The following is a 16624-nucleotide window of genomic DNA, read 5'->3' as shown; positions in this document are numbered from 1 at the left end:
TTGTATGCATGCTTTTGGCTTTCGTAGGTTTTGGGATATCGTACAGTGTGTTGAGTTGTGTGCAATCGAGTGCTCCATCAGCCTTGAACCACTCGTTGCGCGCCCTGGGCGGCCAGGCAGATTCCTCGTAATATGCCCATCTTTGCCTTCTGTAGCCCACCGTTCCCGGCAAACAAAAGAGTGGATCCTACTACTGTGGCGAGTCCAAGTCCGACAACACTGTTCAGTATCCTTGTTTGCCTCTGTGATGCTTGATAGACCTCTGAGTATCTCATGTTGCTGAATGTGACCCGGGAGTACTGGGTCGCCCAGCCCAAGCTTGGGAAGTGAACATACAGTGTCTCTTCGACCCACTTACGTAGCAGGTACAGCGGTTTCTTGACGTCTGATGCCATCTCGAAGTAATTGCCGAGCGCAAGGTCGTTAATGGTCTGCGCATCTGGTGTGCGCTGTTTCGTGTATTCGTCTAATGCTTTCGTGCGGTCGCTGGGGTGCTTGTCGAGGAACTCAAAGAGCACACGGACATCTTCTAGTCCGGCATTCATGCCCTGACCGTAGAAAGGTACCATGGCGTGTGCAGCGTCTCCAACAATGACTCCAGCGGAACCATAATGGTATGGTGTACACTTGATGGAGATTAGTGGCAGATGTTCGTTGTTGGTGAATTGCTTCTTCAGATCGTCTTCAGTGATCAGGTCGGGTACCACCGCAGGGAAATGCTTGCTGAAGTACTCCACCACTTTCCCTGACGCTTCCAGCTCTTCAAAGCCCTCCTTTGACATGAAAAGCGTTGACGTGAAGGTCTTATCTGTGTTCGGAATCGCAATAAACATAGACTCGTCTGCTGGCCAGATGTGCAGGTAGTTCGGTGGTATCCGGAAGTCTCCATTAGAAGATGTGGGGACGCCAAACTGGCACCAGAGCTTGTCGATGTACTCTTGCTGATAAGTCATGGGGACAACCTTCATCAAGTGGTTTCGCACAGCCGAATGGGCCCCATCGGCGCCGATCAGTAGATCGAAAGTCAGCTTGAATTCAGGGCCTTGTGTCAACAGATCCTTCTTGTCTGTACGGTTTTCAAACCACGCTGATTTCTTCTTGAAATCGACACCAATCATCTTGTGCTTGAAGAAGAACTTGACATTGGGCATTGCGTCCAGATGGTCGATCAGAGCTCTATTCAGCTGCGTTCGATCCATAGCCAATAGATCCTGCTCATATTCAGCTAGGGATGTGATCAACTCCAGCGGAAAACTTACGCGGCCGTGTGCATCATATTTCTGTGCTTCACGCACGTACTCTCCGCCTTTTCTGACGTGGATCATACGACCATGCATAGGCACGGTGTTCGCGAGTACTGCGTCTGCAAGATCTGACAGGCCGGTTTGCCGCAGGGAGTTGATGCCACGCTCAGAGAGAGCCAAGTTAATTGACTTGGTGTTCAACGGTGCAGTCGATGGATCTCGGATATCTTTGCAATAATGTCGAATTAGCACATGCTAGAAGTAGATTTTTTGAAACTCACCCGGTCTCAATTCATAAATTTCTACATCGTGTCCTCGTACAGCGGCGTAAAGGGCGGCGAGAGTGCCGACTGGGCCAGCGCCAACAACAACAGTCTTCATGGTTGTTGTGAATATTGTTGTGAAAGAAATTGAGGTGGTCGTGTGAGTCTTGACTCCGGATGGGCGGGTACCGAATAAGGGTAATCGGCGTAATGGAAATGGTAAGAGATCTAGATTTCACATGCAGATGAGTCGTGTATACGCTAATGAGAGCTGCAATGGCGCAATTATATACAGTGAAGGTCAAGGAAATGAACAGGAAATTTTGGCGGCGACATCAAGAAGATGATACAAGACATGCCGCAACAGGTAAGAGCATTTTACATGGACTAGTTAGTCAGCATCGAACGATTGGCGGTCTTCAGGGTTGGACCCTGGCCTGGCCGAATGCCGTGGTCGGTATACGGAATCAAAAGTGTTTTTTGCGCATTCGTTGTCTACGTTCTTTGAGATCGCTTTATATTTCTTCCGACCTTGGACTGCCGCCATAATACCTACACCTCCATTATAAACCCTTTGCAATTAACAACCTTGCACAAAATGGCCGGAGACGCCCCGCGCAAGTGCGCCGGCACAGACTGCGAGAACGACGCTGGCTCGCTGCAATGCCCGAACTGCCAGAAGCTGGGCAAGGAAAGCTACTTCTGTTCGCAAGACTGCTTCAAGCGCAACTGGGTATGTAGTCACACAATACATGTTTTAGAAGCCGAGGATCTGACATGTTCACAGGCCGAGCATAAGAAACTGCACAAGTCGCAGAACGGTATTCTCTCCAACATCTTCACGCCCAAAGTAGTTTCTAAACCGGATCCAGCGACCGGGCACTTCAACCCATTCCCAACGTTCCCTTACACCGGCACTCTGCGACCCGTGTACCCACTGTCACCGAAGCGCGAAGTGAAGAAGGGCATTAAGCTCCCAGATTACTCGAAGGACGGCATACCCCGTTCGGAACAGGTCTTTGTGAACAGGAACAAGATCGCCATTCTTACAAAGGAGGAGCAAGATGGTATGCGCAAGGTGTGCCGACTGGCGCGTGAGGTTCTGGACATTGCGGCAGCGGCGGCGAAGCCTGGTGTAACGACCGACTACATTGACGAGATTGTCCACAATGCTTGCATGGAGCGCGACGTAAGGGATACTTTCCCAAGGTGCAGCGACATCAGCTAACATCGAGCAGTCGTACCCTTCACCGCTCAACTACTGCCACTTCCCGAAGTCAGTATGCACATCAGTCAACGAGGTCATCTGCCACGGTATCCCCGACCAGCGAGTCCTCAAGGATGGCGACATCCTTAACATCGACGTAACTCTATACCACGGCGGCTTCCACGGCGATCTGAACGAGACATACTACATTGGCGACAAGGCGTTGGCGAACCCAGATGCAGTACGCGTTACGGAGACTGCACGTGAGTGCTTGGACCAGGCCATCGAGCTTGTCAAGCCAGGCACACTCTTCCGCGAGTACGGCAATGTCATCGAGAAGCACGCCAAGAGCCAGAACTGCGGTGTTATTAGGACATATTGTGGCCACGGTATTAACCAGCTCTTCCACTGCGCCCCCAACGTTCCCCACTACGCAAAGAACAAGGCTATCGGACAAGCGAAGCCTGGCATGTGCTTCACTATCGAGCCCATGATTAGTATTGGATCTTACAGGGACAAGACATGGCCGGACGACTGGACTAGCACCACTCAGGACGGTTCTTTGACTGCTCAGTTCGGTAAGGCGGTATTCACATTTGTCAAAGATGCCTGCTAACAAGTGAGCAGAACACACTCTGCTTGTCACTGAGGATGGTGTCGAGGTCCTGACTGCGAGGTTCCCCAACTCGCCTGGTGGCCCAGTCCCAAGGGTGACTCCAGCGAACGGTGAGGCGACTGCAGCGGCATGATCATGTTAGGAGCCACCTGCATGACAGAATAAGTTATATCCAGCGATTTCAAGCGTCATTTGGCAGATGCCGGTGTAAGGACACCGTGGCTTCGTGGATAGCTACTGGAAGGATTGGAGGGCGGCAAGGCGGACAAGCCGGGGTTAGTGAGGGTCAACCAGTGACAGGAGGGTAGGAGGGTAGGAGTGCCTTAGCCCACGAGTTTGATGACTCTGCTTCGAGCAAGAGAAGAGAGCTGGATACATCGAAGGCTGGAGGTGGTCTTGCGGTATCATGCAGACCTGTTTAGGACAATACACATGAGCTCTCCTGACAGACTATCTTCCAAGAACTGTATCCTCAGCGTTGCGTTGCAAGAGTCAGGCTGAAAGGACAGCCTGGAGGTAGTCACACTGTTGACACCGCAGATGTGGTCACCTCGACATGCCCAGGTGCATCGTGACTTTCACATGAACTTGCGCCTTGTTTGGGGTTGGCTTCGCCGCTAAAGACGCACAGCAGTAAGCGAGCACGCCTTGACCTCAACCAGGGCACGGCGAGAAGCACCTGTCTCTGCAAACGTCATCCAGAGCATATCACTGCCTGCTTGCTGACAGCTTGACTATCCCCACAAGACCCTCTCTGTACCTCGTTACATCCGAGTTCTCTAATTGCAGTCGTTGCGTGCTACGTCATCAAGACCTCCAGCTTTCCGCCCCGCTGCGCACGAGCTAGCTTCCGCCCAGTCCAGATAGCCTGCAAACACACGACCGCAACCGCTCCACAACCACACACTTCACCCGCCCTCGCCACGTTGCGGAACACACAGGCTGCGCTACCAGCTCCCGTCGAACTTCACCCTACCACTCCTCGCGCTACGCTGCACACGAAGCCCTCACAATGACTGGTGAAGCATGGTTGTACCTTCTGGCGGTGTTGATAAACGCCGTCAACCTGTTCCTACAGGTCTTCTTCACCATTATGTACAGCGATCTGGAATGGTGAGTGCAACATCTCGAGAGGCGAGCGCTCTGGATAGCTTGATCTATACGTGAAGCGCTCCTAGCTGCAAGCACATGCTAATTTTGCGCCAGTGACTACATCAACCCCATCGACCTCTGCAACCGCCTGAACACCTACATCATCCCCGAGGCCGCCGTTCACGCTTTCCTGACCTTCCTGTTCCTTATCAATGGATACTGGGTTGCGCTTATTCTCAACCTGCCCCTTCTGGCGTGGAACGGAAAGAAGTATGTGTATTGGCAAGACAACGAGGACTAGTCGCTGACAAAAGACAGGATCTTCGGAAAGAACCACTTGCTCGACGCAACAGAAATCTTCAGGAAGCTGAACGTTCATAAGAAGGTATGCTTCAACGATAACATGCTGAATACCTTCAGGGTACGATCTGGCTAACACCTTTCTAGGAATCGTTCATCAAGCTCGGTTTCCACCTGCTGATGTTTTTCTTCTACCTGTACAGCATGATCGTTGCCCTTATCCGCGACGAGACGCACTAAGCACGCGCGACGCGGTCCGGCAATACTGCTTCCAGGATGGATTTCTCTACCGTGAGTGGGCTGAATACCTCCAGGATTGTATGTAGGAGCTCGGTTAAAGTTGACAATCGTAAGTGGCCTGTGGGGCGGAGAAGGGGACGACGCATCTAAGGGTGCTCGAAAGCAGATGGGTGGAAGGTTAGAATTGATGGATACCAACAAGAGGGCTGGAGGTAGTCAGACGATTGTTGCATCGAACGACTTTATGTTCTTATGGGCTATGATAGCGTTAACTTGTAAGCCTTTCTGTATATGAATGACATAGATGCCTCCGTGCGTCATCATAAAAGTTGCTTCTGAACATCCTTTCCACTGTGACATCCTCCGAGCTCGTCCCAAAATGAAGGTCTGCTGCGCCAGAACTCGCCCTGGAGGCCTTCATAGCATCCTATAAACCAGATGAACAGAGACGTCCACAGTAGTCTCGACAGTATATTCATAGCCTAATAGCTCTCCACCTCTGCCCTTCGATCGCTGCTCATGTCCGGCATCCATCCCTTTGGCCTCTCCGACCCCCGCACTGTAAGTCCATACAGCGCCTTCTCCACTTTATCAACACACTCGCGCATCACCGGCATCTTCTTCGTCTCCAACTCACTCACCCACTTCGGCCCATACGGCGCCTCAAACATCTCGAGCTGCAGTCTGATCGAGCGCAGATCATCTAGTACAGTCCTTGGCTTTTGGCTATCGCCTGACGTCAGTGCTTGGGAGTCGATGTCCATCCTATCTGCATCCTCTGTCGCAGCTGGTGACTTAGAAGTCGGTGTAGCCTTGGCTCGGCCAGCGGGGAGCCTGCCATTGGTGGCCATGGAGGTAACGCTGAAGCGCATCAACTCGCCCGTCATATCGCAGATTCCTAGGATGTAGTCTTCGGGACTCAGCGGTACCACACTACCCTCCTGCTGCAGGTCTCCATCCTTTGCCTCGTCCTTGCTCATCATTGCGATTCTGGCCTTCGCCTCGTCATACGAAATCAATGACTGTGTTTCCAGGTAGTGGTGGAAAGACAGCGCTTCGATGAATTCCTGGTTGCCGCCTGTAATGTTGTGCGCATAGCGGTGGGCGTTGAGAGACTGCAGGTCTGAGGCTATACCGGAGTATTGCTTTTGTATTGTTTCCCAGTACTGTGCGTTTGATTTGTTGACGAACGGTGGAACTGGCTGGCCTACGTTCCGAACTCTGATTGCTCTTGTTAGCAGGTGACGGACGTAGTGCTTTTGGTGAGGCAAGCCTTTGTAATGTGAAGATACTGCGGCATGTCAGTTCAATGTAAATCGAGTGGAGATATTATAGCTGGTTACATCTTCTTGCTCGACGCGGTAATGTCTCGAGATGCTTTGATGATTCTCTCGCGGCGGTCGTGATGTTCATCCAACTCTTTTCGGAAGCCTTCGAACATGGCAATGAATGGGCCGGTCGGCTGCTCGGGCTTGCCTGCGTCCGCCATATTGTCGTCTCTCTTGCGTTTATTCTGGCTCATTGGTTTAGAAGAAAACGTTGTCAACGCGGTTGAAGGTTTTAGCAATGACGAAGGGCAAACGGTGCAGGCGCGTTGGCACGTGGGAACTAACTAGATTGGGACTGGGTGACTTGGCTGCGATTGCTAGTGTAGCAGTTGAGACTTGACATCTCCAATAATTTCCACATTCCGTCGTTTCATCAGGCATAGCGTTTTCTTTCAGTTGCAATTCAGTCATTCTCGCGCATGGGTGGCAGCACCAATTCACCCCTTATGGCGCTGTCAAGCTTCTTCCGCAGCCCGCCATTGGTGTTCACCACAGCTACACTCCTTCGCGCAATATTCCTGCTTTATGGACTACGGCAAGATGCGAATTCGCCCATGAAGTATACAGATATCGACTACTTCGTCTTCACTGATGCAGCCCGGTTCATCTCCTACGGGCAATCCCCCTATGCCCGCGACACATACAGGTACACGCCCCTGCTTGCCTGGATGATATATCCTACGACATGGCTCGGTACCTTCTGGTTCTCTTCTGGCAAAATACTCTTCGCTGTTGGAGATGTTGTTGCAGGCTGGATGATGTACCGGATCTTGAGAGAGTACAAGAGCTTGGAGAAAGAGAGGGCCTTGAAGTTTGCGAGCATCTGGCTATTGAATCCTATGGTCGCAACGATCAGTACGAGAGGAAGCTCGGAGGGGCTGCTGGGTGTGTTTGTGACGGCACTTCTTTGGGCGGTGTTGGCGAAAAAGATGGTGCTGGCAGGGTTGCTGCTGGGCTTCGCGGTGCATTTCAAAATCTATCCGTTCATCTACGCTGCGTCGATTGTTTGGTGGCTTGATGAGATGAAGACTGGGAGAGCGGAGAGCGACGTCAAGAGCAGGGTGCAAGGATCGACACTTGATCAGCTACTAGCGTTCATCAACCTACAGCGCATCAAGCTCGCTGTAGCTAGCATCGTCACATTCGCGATCCTGAACGCTGGCATGTACCAGATATACGGCTGGCCATTTCTCGAGCACAGCTATTTCTACCATCTTTCCCGGATCGATCATCGCCATAACTTCTCGCCGTACAACACTCTGCTCTACCTGAATTCATCGCCAGGAGGCAGTCAATCAACTTTCGAACTCGAGCGTCTCGCGTTCGTGCCTCAGCTCCTTCTCAGCGCTGTCATGATTCCTCTGGCACTAGCTAAGAAAGACCTCCCATCAACGATGTTAGCGCAAACGTTTGCTTTTGTGACGTTCAACAAGGTCTGCACAAGTCAGGTGAGCGAAGTGTCCAATTGCATGTAGTTTGAGTTTTACTGATCATTGAATAGTATTTCCTGTGGTATATGATGTTCTTGCCATACTATCTGCCCGGCTCGATCCTTCTTCGGTCCCGTACAGCCGGTCTTGCAGCGCTTGCAGCCTGGATAGTAGGTCAAGCGACGTGGCTGCAGCAAGGGTTCCAGCTGGAGTTCAATGGGCACTCGACGTTTGTGCCGGGTCTGTGGCTGTCAAGCATTGCTTTCTTCGTAGTGAACGTTGGAATCCTGGGCGTCATCATTCACGACACAAGGTTGAGAGGAGAAAGAGCAGTAACAGCGAAGAAGAAGAAGCTGTGATTGCGCATATATAGATGAATGCCGTGAGGTGTCTCGGCAACTTGCTTGCCTCTAGGAGTGAATATAGTAACGCTGCAATCGCCAATGCGATCTCGAACATATGATGTCCACCTGGGCCGCTTCAATACCTCCAGGAGTTACCGTAGCGTTGCTGCTGATATAACGATCTTCAAAGAACCAGGAAAGAAATGCGCTCCCTCCCATTCATGCAAACAGCGCTATATCCACCATAATTTCGTGATGTTTGGTAATCTTAATGCCGAGGCAACGTCCCAGAACGCCAATCTAGATGCATGCAAAGATAATAAAGTCTTCGAACACTAACCTCCCCAGACGTGCCTTGTATTCAGCAGCTTCGGCGCCTTGCCCTTGACGCGAGTGACCTTGTATGTGCCCTTCGAGTTCCCTGGCAGATCATCGACAAGCACAACCTTCTGCAAATTACGCATATAGATGAGCAGATTCGGCATTGGCAGTGCGTCTTGTAGCGTGATCGATGTGATTGCGTCGCGCTGTTCGCGTGAGAGGCGTTGCTCCAGAAAGAGAAAGTTGAACATGGTATTGTGCGTTGAGAATGCGAGAGTGTTGAGTGTGAACGGTAACGTTGCCGTTTCGTAGTAGAGTTGCCGGCAGATGTTGTTGAGCGGAGTATAGCCGTACGTAACATTGATGTAGGGCAGTTGCTTCTTGAAGGGGTTGACGTTAGGCTGGCTGTAGACGGCGCAGCAGTACCTGAAGGTTGGTACGACCCTGTCAGGTTCAGGAGCGCCGTCTACAGTGCGGTAGGTCTCGTAGCCGATAGTGATGGTTTTGCCCCCTAGGACGCATCCATATATTCGTGCACGCACATCTTCTGGAAGTTGTAAGAAGGGTGACTTGGACTGATTCATGGACCATCTGAAATGGGTTAGCTGATACACACAATACAAGGGAACGAACTTACAGTTGAACTTCTCGTGATCGCTTCGGTAATTGGTCGCCAAACAGATCTGCACCTGGATGTAATGTCCTCTCGGCTGCGTAGGTATTAGGCACGTAAGGCTGCTTTTGTGGCTTGCTTTTGCTGCGCTTTCGGCACAGATCTGTTGCCTCTGATGAGCCGTCGTAGGTGGCAGATACCATTGCTGGCTTAGGCCTTGCGCCAAGTCCGCTCGAGTTACTGCTGCCTGTGCCATTGCTACGAAGCCTTTGCCCTTCTGATGGTGGTGTTGGAAGATAGCTGCCACTCGGTTGTGTGCTGTGAGGCTCCTTCTTCCTGACTTCAACCGTTCGCACAAACTCCTCGCGACTACCATGGATGTTTGGTTGCTTGAACTTTTGGGTTTGCGTGGTGCGACCTTGCAATGCTTTGTCGAACAAGCCTGACAGAGACTTCCGCGACTTTGGCGTAACTTCGACATCTGCGTCATCCTGCGGGATAGAGACGGGCCCACCGAAAAGCTGCGATGTCTTCTTGTATATAGCAGAGCCTTTTGCACGGATACTTGAGGCCGTTGACGATATTGTAGGCACGGATACAAAACTGCTGGTTTCGCTGGGGCTATCGGTTCTCCGTCGCTTACGACTGCCGTCTTCGTCATCTGGTGTCGGATCTTCATTATTGCGTGGCCGCGCCTTGTCCTTTCTAGAATATGTGAGTTTCTTCGTCATGACTCCTGAGTAATCCCAAGCTCTTTCGATAACTGTTGGAAGTGGAAGTGTGAAGATTCAGAGCAGGCGTCCGGAATAAACAGTTGCGGCATTCGGCGGAAGATGCAGGGTTGTAAGAATGCAGCAAGTAAAGGCGGAGACTGCGCTTGCCCAATTGGACAATGAGACGAACAAGGGAAAGACTCCTCGAAATGTCTTTGACAGGAAAGTGAAGTGAAAGAACGGTTACGACTCTTTCAAGTCTGGTCGAAGTGGCTGAGACGCTGGAGATCACCCCAATGTCCTGCAGACTGGCTGAAGCCCTCAGCCTCAATGCACGTCGACAATGCTTGCTGCCTGCAGATAATGCATGAACCGGATTGCGATTGAGCTGTTGTAGTCTTTGGCGAGGTGATACAACGCGAGATTGTAAGCGAGATGCCGAATGGAGTGAGGTGGTTTGGAAGATCGACAATCAGAATGACACGCTGCCACGTGAGGGTAATCAACTAGAGCCGCCTAGCGCATTGACCGTCCGCCTCTGGTCAGTCAGTCAGCGATGAACATTGATTAATATGGTGAATCAGGGTAGGCAGGCAAGACACACATTGCGCACTACGACCAGGAATCATTGATTGTCAAGTTGGTGACTTTGCAATGTGAAAGACTCCAGGCTTGGTGTCGCGGAACGCTACTGGCGAGCTAGTGCGCGCCAAAGGGGCTGACCAGGACCTCCAACAGGCATCGTCACTTTATCTTCCTCGCAATGATTCTCGAATTGTGTCGTCGTATAGAGTGGACATTGTTCATGCCCAGGATGTGTATCGCGGAATACGTTGCCTGAATCAGCTGTATTCACGATCGATCGAACCCCACAAAGTGGCGTCAACCGTCAATTAATGCTAGCTCACAATTCCTCTCGTACACATGTCGGCTCTCCCTACCCAACTGTGTACTCGTATCATCTAAAGCTAGACATCGCATGCATCGTTCTAGTATAAGAGTTAGCCGTTGTTGCAATGCAAGAAATAAGCTAGTCACAAGTGTGAGACGATGTCAGAGCATCATTTGCACTATTTTCATTCCGTTCAGTGTGCTCTCACCTTCATCGCTCCTGCGTCTCTTCTGCTGCGTACGTAGTGTTCTTTGTAGTGTACTCGGCACGCGTCGTTTTTGGGCCGCTCTTGCCAGCGACGGTCACCCAGCAACGCCCCAGAAGAAGGTGCCTTCACCTGGACTTCTCAGAGTATCAACAATCGCTTCGTTCCCCTACCCCATATCCTCACAACATCACAAACACACAGGCTCGCGAATTCCAGCAACATGCCGTATGTAAGAGGTGCAGGTACGTATCCCACTTTCTCCGGACGCAATGCGCGAATGCAAGCTGATTATATCGAGTAGCGAAAGCGATAGAGCTGTCCTGGGACGCTTTTCCAAAGCCAACACCAGAGTCTGAGAGCTGGCAACCCGATCCGGACTCAGTTCCTATTGCGGGCGGCCTCCCTGATCCTCGTTTCAACAAGGATCCTCTCACTGAGAGGCAAAAGATGGCCTTGAAGCGTAACAAGCGTCACGGGTTCGCTACTGATGACCTCAACACAAGCACTTGCTTCAGCTCACCCGCTGCTTTCATATCAAGGATTAACACTCCTACTGGTGTCGGTAGTTGGCCTGCACCGGCACCGCGTGCAACTGGTTTGTCTCGTGTATTTGCTCCTCCTGCGGTTCAGCATCCCATCTTCACCACGCCTGAGACTCTTAAACCAGCCAAGGAAGCCGTTGCTGCTCCAACTATGGCGCCATTGTTTGATCAAGTCACCACTACAGCGCGTTGGTTCACTAATGGCTCCGAAGGGTCTACGGAGACACTTCCAGTTCAGCCTCTCTTCCAACGCCCTCATACGCCTGCCGCTAGCATCACCTCACAGCAGTCTGAGTCCCCGACAAAGACTCCGGCTCCAGCCTGGGCTCGCTCACTGGCGCACCTTCTCGGCGAGCCGCCGCCCAAGCTTGCTCCTCTAAGTCAACCTCTTCCGGCGCTTAACCAACCTGCTACACTGCCACCGGCATCTACACCCCCTCACCTTCGCAAGCAGAGACTGGCAGCCAAGACAGAGTCTACGAAAGCTACTGCAGTTTCAAAGTCTACGAATGTCACAGGCCAAGAGACATTCACCCGCCAAGACGACATTGGTCCGGTACATTATCCAGCTGAGGGTGACGCTGAACCTATCAAGATGGTCGAGGTAAGCATTATAGCTGTGAAGCTCTACGTGAACTGACGCAGCGTAGGGACTCAACGTGCAGAAAACATTACTAGAAAGCTTCATCCCTAAGAAGCCCGTCTCATCCTTCCAGGATCACCGTCGCTATCTGAACACAAAGCTCATCAGTATCATGGAGGACGAGATGGACATGCAGACACGCACAACAAGACAGCAACTTCAGGGCATGAGCGACAGTGAGTTTGACAGCCACCTTGCCAAAACAACATATATGCACAAGCTCAGCTGGGAGGTCAAGCAGAGGACCCGTGAGACTGGTGAAATGGACCTGAAGGCTTCTCTGGCCAACTTCTAGACGCAAGAACATCTTCAGTTCAAGCAGAGCAATAGCTTAAGTGGAACTCGCTTCTGAACTGGGTAGGTTGTCTGCAAGAACACATGTGGTAAGGGTAAGGCTAACAAGTCTGTCTCAGCTCTTCCCTCCTCTGAACTGCCCTATTCCAATTGCGAGTCGTATACGCGTGCTCGTGGTAGGGATATACACAAGTTGTTTTTTCTTCACTTTTGCCTGGGGGGGTTTTTTTTTGCGATAGGCGCTATCCCAGCGTGAGCTTGTGGGTGTGCGCTGGCCTAACTACGGCACCCGCACAGTACAGTTCTATGGAGCGCACGGGTTTGCAGAACTTCTTGGACCGACCTTGACTTCTGAGCCACATTGGGAGCACGAAAGCGCAGCTTACGATTCATGCAAACAAATACTACACTTCACAACACTTGTTGTCCCTCATTGTTCCTGATTTCCGAGCATTGTACATATCTGTATCAAACGACTGTTGGCTTCTCACAACTGCTGTGAGACATTGACTGACTAAGGTGCGTCCTGGATGAAGAGACACACTGTGTCGCGAGACAGGTTCACGGTTCGGACCTCCGGAGTGGCTCCCTTGCAAGCTTGTCAAGCCGTACTTGACAGAGAACGGCTCTCTAGCTGTCGCCCATCAAGTCAAGTAGTCTCCGACAGGAGCGCTGTGCTGATGGCCGTTCGGTTGATTATTTTGTCAGCGTCGTCAATTGGCTCTTCAGCGACTACCCCCTGTCCATTCGCCGGCCGCGTTTCGCTTCGAGGAACGGGGCCGCCGCTACGGGCGCTATGGTTGCGCGGTTGCGCGGTTGCTAATGGAACGGAGGGCCCCACGCTCGCCGACAGGCTGCGCTGGTCAGCTAAGTCAAGACGCGCTACGACACCCCACACCACACAGGGTCGCCCTCTATCGATAACGTTGATTGGCACGCGCTCAGCCAGCCTTGCCATACACGTCCTACACGCACCTTGCCTGCACGCGCCTTGCCTGCACCATCTTGCCTGCGTCAGCGGCACAGCCCACGCAGCGCAGCCCAGCGATGGCCGCTCACCACCTGCTCACGATGGTAATAACCCTCCCCCCACCAACACTCCGCCCACCAACCCTCCACCGGCCTGCTCAGGCTGCAGATGCTGCCAGACACTGCGCTCAACTATGCCCCCTCCTCTGAACCAACATGCCCGCCACGAAGAAGGGTCCCGTTCTCCGCGTCACGGGCCTCGCAGCCTCGCAGCCTGACGAGGAGCTGATGGCATCGCTCAAGGCAGCTATTGACGACAGCCTCACCAACGACGAGCAATCAAGGGTAGATGTCAGAGTGGCTGTCGTGCCCTCCTGCTACAACGATGAGGAAAAGGTGGCGCTGGTGGAGTGCCGTGGCGGGGTGCCTGCGTTCCTGTCAGAGCTGATAGCCGATCCGCTGGAGGAGTCGCAGATGGAGATGGGCGACACGGACATCAACTTCGACCAGCACTTCTTCGGATTCACCCAGCTGTACACGCCGCAGCCAGGCTCGCTGGTAGTTGCCGAGTACGTGGTGTTTTCTTTGCGGAGCAGTCATGAGTGGCGTTGCTACACGTCGTTGCCCGATTGCTGCCCTAACGACTGACCCGCTCGAGCACAGTATCATCGCCATCACTGGTCTCGACGGCCACGCGTACGGCTCGTGGCGCGGCAAAGGTAGCCTCGGGCGTATGTGGCTGCGCGACTTCCTGTCCAAAGACCTGCCGTGCTGCCGCACGATGATCTACGGCTACAACTCGAAGCTGTCGAGCCACGGGGTGGACACGATCATGGACTACGGACGGGGCCTGCTGGAGGAGCTCAAGAAGATCCGGAGCACAGAAGAGGTGAGTAGAGTTGCGGGCTGTTGTTGTGGGTGTGCGGGTGCGCAAGCGCAAGGCTGACAGATACAACGCGCTAGCTGCGACAGCGGCCGCTCTTCTTCATCGCACACAGCTTTGGCGGTATTATACTCGCCCATGTAGGTCGCACGCTCAGGAAGCTGCGTGCACACGGCTAAGCAGATGCGCAGTGCCTTGTCAAGGCGGTCCAGACGATAGAAGACGACCACCCGACAATAGCGTCCCTTTACAGGGCTACCTACGGCATGCTTCTGTTTGGGATCCCACACAAAGGGCTCGTCGTAGATAATATGCAGAAAATGTTGGCTGGGGAGGATCGTCGCCCGAGGAGTGCACTGCTGGAGCAGATCAAGGAAAAGTCCGACCTGCTAGCATCGCAGCTAGATGACTTCAAGAACCTCGTCCGAGACCGCAAGATCGTCAGCTTCTACGAGAGAAGGCAGACGCAGCAGCTACAATTTGTATGGTGTTGTGAGGCAAGCAAGGCGCAAGAGGGTCACTGACGTGTTGATGACAGGGCGGCGAAGGTGAGCGACGCACGCGGACTGGCGACTTTGTCACGGCGGTAGACAGCGACTCGGCGCTTCTCGAGCTTCCAGGCAATATGGAAGACAAGATCCCTCTGGACGCCGACCACTCGATGATGGTCAAGTTCGACACCAAGAACGCTCAAGGATACAGCAGCGCGCGGGATAAGCTTAGGCAGTTTGCGCAAGATGCTCCGGGTGTGGTGGCAGATCGCTTTGGTACGTAGCTGTGGTACTTTCAATATATCCTCTGCCAAGCAAGGAGCTGTGTCTGTTTAGCTACTGTTGTGCTTGTATCTACATAGCTAACGACGCCGGCTTCAAGCGCGATCGCAGAACAGGCCTAAACCGTGCAATATGGTACCGTTTTCAAGAGACGATGCATTTGTGGGCCGAAAGGACGTCCTCGCAAAGATCGAGGAAATTCTCAGAGGCTCGGCTTTGCGAGGTCACGGCCGGGTAGCGCTTGTTGGCCTGGGAGGCGTAGGGTACGTTTTGCCGACCACAAGCGGTAACGGACCTGTGCTTATGCTGTTCCTAGGAAATCACAGATTGCTATCGAGTACGCGTACAGAGCCAGAGAGGCTGCGCCGCACATGTGGGTGTTCTGGGTGCACGCGAGTAACGCGGCCAGGTTCGAGCAAGCCTACCGACAGATTGCAAACCAGGTCGAGCTCCCAGGTCGCGACGATCCAAAGACGGACATCCTCTGCTTGGTGCACAACTGGCTCTGCGACGAGAGGAACGGGCGGTGGCTGATGATCGTCGACAACGCCGACGACGACCGAGTGTTTGCGTCTACCAGCGCTACTGACAATTCAGGTAGCGCTGCGCAAGGGCTTGAACCCGCTCAGGAAGCGGCGGCACCGTTGGCAAGCTTCCTTCCGCAAGCGGCGAACGGCTGGATACTGGTCACCTCACGAGATCTGATCGCTGCCGTCAACCTTGTGGGAGCGAGACACAACGTGATTGAAGTGGAGCCGATGGGCGAACGCGAGGCACTGGCGCTGCTAAGGTCGAAGATGCAGGGGGTCAAGTCTTCTGAGGGCGACGCGCGAGCGCTTGTGAAGACGCTAGAAGGCATCCCGCTTGCTGTCACGCATGCGGCCGCATACATCACAGTGGACAATCCGATGATGGATATCGCTGCGTATCTTAAGCTGTTCCGCGAGAGCGAGGAGAACCAAGCGCACCTCCTAAACGACAAAAAGGCAAGAGACATAAGGCGAGACGCTAGTGTATCAAGCGCGGTCATCACCACCTGGCAACTATCGTTCGAGCAGATCCGAAAGACGAGGCCTGAGGCGGCGGATCTGCTCTCGCTGATGACCATGTTCGACAGACAGGGTATCCCCGAACACGTACTATATGAGGGCAGAAGCAAGCTGCAGTTCACAGAAGCTGTAGGGCCGTTGTTACGGTTCTCTCTAATCAGGGCGCAAGCTAGAGAGCAGTCAGAAACGCGACTCCAGGAGCAACTGTTTGAGATGCACAGCTTGGTGCAGCTAGCGACGCGAGAATGGGTGAAGTTGCACGGTCAAGTCGACGCGTGGCAGAGAGCAGCGCTACGAATCATGGCTGCGGCGTTTCCCGGCGGGCAGCACGAGACGTGGACGGCATGTCGGACTCTGCTTCCACACTCGAAGAAGGTGCTTGGTTACAATACGGAAAACAATAACAAGGCGAGGCTGGACCGAGCGACGATTGCGACCAACACAGCGTGGTACCTGATGCTAATGGGTCAGTACGCAGAGGCAGAGCGGATTGCGCGAAGTGCCGTAGCGGCGAGGGAGAAGGTGCTTGGCCCCGAGCACTCCAGCACGCTCACCAGCATCAGCCAGCTTGGGTCGGTGCTGTCGAGACAGGGCAAGTACGAGGAGGCAGAAGCGATGCATCGACAAGCGCTGGAAGGAAGAGAGAAGGCGCTTGGGCTC

General features: G+C 53.1%; 9 protein-coding genes across 9 annotated transcripts in view; 6 read left to right on the top strand and 3 right to left on the bottom strand.

Moving 5' to 3' along the window:
* Nucleotides 1–33: 33 nt before the first annotated feature.
* On the bottom strand, nt 34–1822 carry BU25DRAFT_395955 (kynurenine 3-monooxygenase). Its single transcript, XM_033704808.1, has 3 exons — nt 1526–1822; nt 1260–1471; nt 34–1211 (listed from the first exon to the last, which is right to left on the bottom strand). Exons 1-3 carry the CDS (start codon nt 1623–1625, stop codon nt 78–80), a joined length of 1446 nt encoding a protein of 481 aa, XP_033560093.1. The 5' UTR covers nt 1626–1822; the 3' UTR covers nt 34–77.
* Nucleotides 1823–1973: 151 nt separating this feature from the next.
* BU25DRAFT_492451 (methionine aminopeptidase) lies at nt 1974–3760 on the top strand. The gene is made up of 4 exons (XM_033711640.1): nt 1974–2240; nt 2295–2696; nt 2746–3292; nt 3342–3760. The coding sequence occupies exons 1-4, from the start codon at nt 2106–2108 to the stop codon at nt 3461–3463; spliced, it is 1206 nt and encodes a 401-aa protein (XP_033560092.1). The 5' UTR covers nt 1974–2105; the 3' UTR covers nt 3464–3760.
* Nucleotides 3761–4042: 282 nt separating this feature from the next.
* On the top strand, nt 4043–5295 carry BU25DRAFT_371025 (ER-derived vesicles protein-like protein ERV14). The gene is made up of 4 exons (XM_033703968.1): nt 4043–4443; nt 4537–4692; nt 4741–4807; nt 4870–5295. The coding sequence occupies exons 1-4, from the start codon at nt 4343–4345 to the stop codon at nt 4960–4962; spliced, it is 417 nt and encodes a 138-aa protein (XP_033560091.1). The 5' UTR covers nt 4043–4342; the 3' UTR covers nt 4963–5295.
* Nucleotides 5254–6671, bottom strand: BU25DRAFT_441027 (translin associated factor X; the record flags this gene model as incomplete). Its single annotated transcript, XM_033709212.1, has 3 exons — nt 5254–6183; nt 6306–6438; nt 6650–6671. 3 exons carry the CDS (start codon nt 6669–6671, stop codon nt 5445–5447), a joined length of 894 nt encoding a protein of 297 aa, XP_033560090.1. The 3' UTR covers nt 5254–5444.
* Nucleotides 6652–8168, top strand: BU25DRAFT_412151 (glycosyltransferase family 50 protein). Its single transcript, XM_033706733.1, has 2 exons — nt 6652–7738; nt 7792–8168. Exons 1-2 carry the CDS (start codon nt 6737–6739, stop codon nt 8077–8079), a joined length of 1290 nt encoding a protein of 429 aa, XP_033560089.1. The 5' UTR covers nt 6652–6736; the 3' UTR covers nt 8080–8168.
* Nucleotides 8090–10164, bottom strand: BU25DRAFT_395941 (uncharacterized protein). Its single transcript, XM_033704807.1, has 2 exons — nt 9023–10164; nt 8090–8976 (listed from the first exon to the last, which is right to left on the bottom strand). Exons 1-2 carry the CDS (start codon nt 9727–9729, stop codon nt 8400–8402), a joined length of 1284 nt encoding a protein of 427 aa, XP_033560088.1. The 5' UTR covers nt 9730–10164; the 3' UTR covers nt 8090–8399.
* Nucleotides 10165–11031: 867 nt separating this feature from the next.
* BU25DRAFT_472689 (uncharacterized protein) lies at nt 11032–12291 on the top strand (the record flags this gene model as incomplete). Its single annotated transcript, XM_033710857.1, has 3 exons — nt 11032–11053; nt 11113–11957; nt 12004–12291. The coding sequence occupies 3 exons, from the start codon at nt 11032–11034 to the stop codon at nt 12289–12291; spliced, it is 1155 nt and encodes a 384-aa protein (XP_033560087.1).
* A 981-nt stretch (nt 12292–13272) lies between these two features.
* Nucleotides 13273–14408, top strand: BU25DRAFT_412148 (uncharacterized protein). Its single transcript, XM_033706732.1, is given in 5 exon segments — nt 13273–13360; nt 13422–13828; nt 13923–14173; nt 14287–14321; nt 14334–14408. The coding sequence occupies 3 exon segments, from the start codon at nt 13476–13478 to the stop codon at nt 14319–14321; spliced, it is 639 nt and encodes a 212-aa protein (XP_033560086.1). The 5' UTR covers nt 13273–13360; nt 13422–13475; the 3' UTR covers nt 14334–14408.
* The window catches only part of BU25DRAFT_105459 (uncharacterized protein), a 4229-nt gene continuing 1726 nt past the window's right edge, over nt 14122–16624 (top strand). The window contains exons 1-5 of the mRNA XM_033700285.1: nt 14122–14148; nt 14223–14624; nt 14681–14909; nt 15016–15178; nt 15232–16624. Coding sequence (XP_033560085.1) covers nt 14409–14624; nt 14681–14909; nt 15016–15178; nt 15232–16624 — 2001 coding nt within the window. The 5' untranslated portion in view covers nt 14122–14148; nt 14223–14408. The remainder of the gene's footprint in view (nt 14149–14222; nt 14625–14680; nt 14910–15015; nt 15179–15231) is intronic.

The sequence above is a fragment of the Macroventuria anomochaeta genome (genome assembly GCF_010093625.1).
Source record: "Macroventuria anomochaeta strain CBS 525.71 unplaced genomic scaffold BU25scaffold_23, whole genome shotgun sequence".
NCBI classification, from domain to species: Eukaryota; Fungi; Ascomycota; class Dothideomycetes; order Pleosporales; family Didymellaceae; genus Macroventuria; species Macroventuria anomochaeta.
This window is presented reverse-complemented; position numbering and strand designations above follow the sequence as displayed.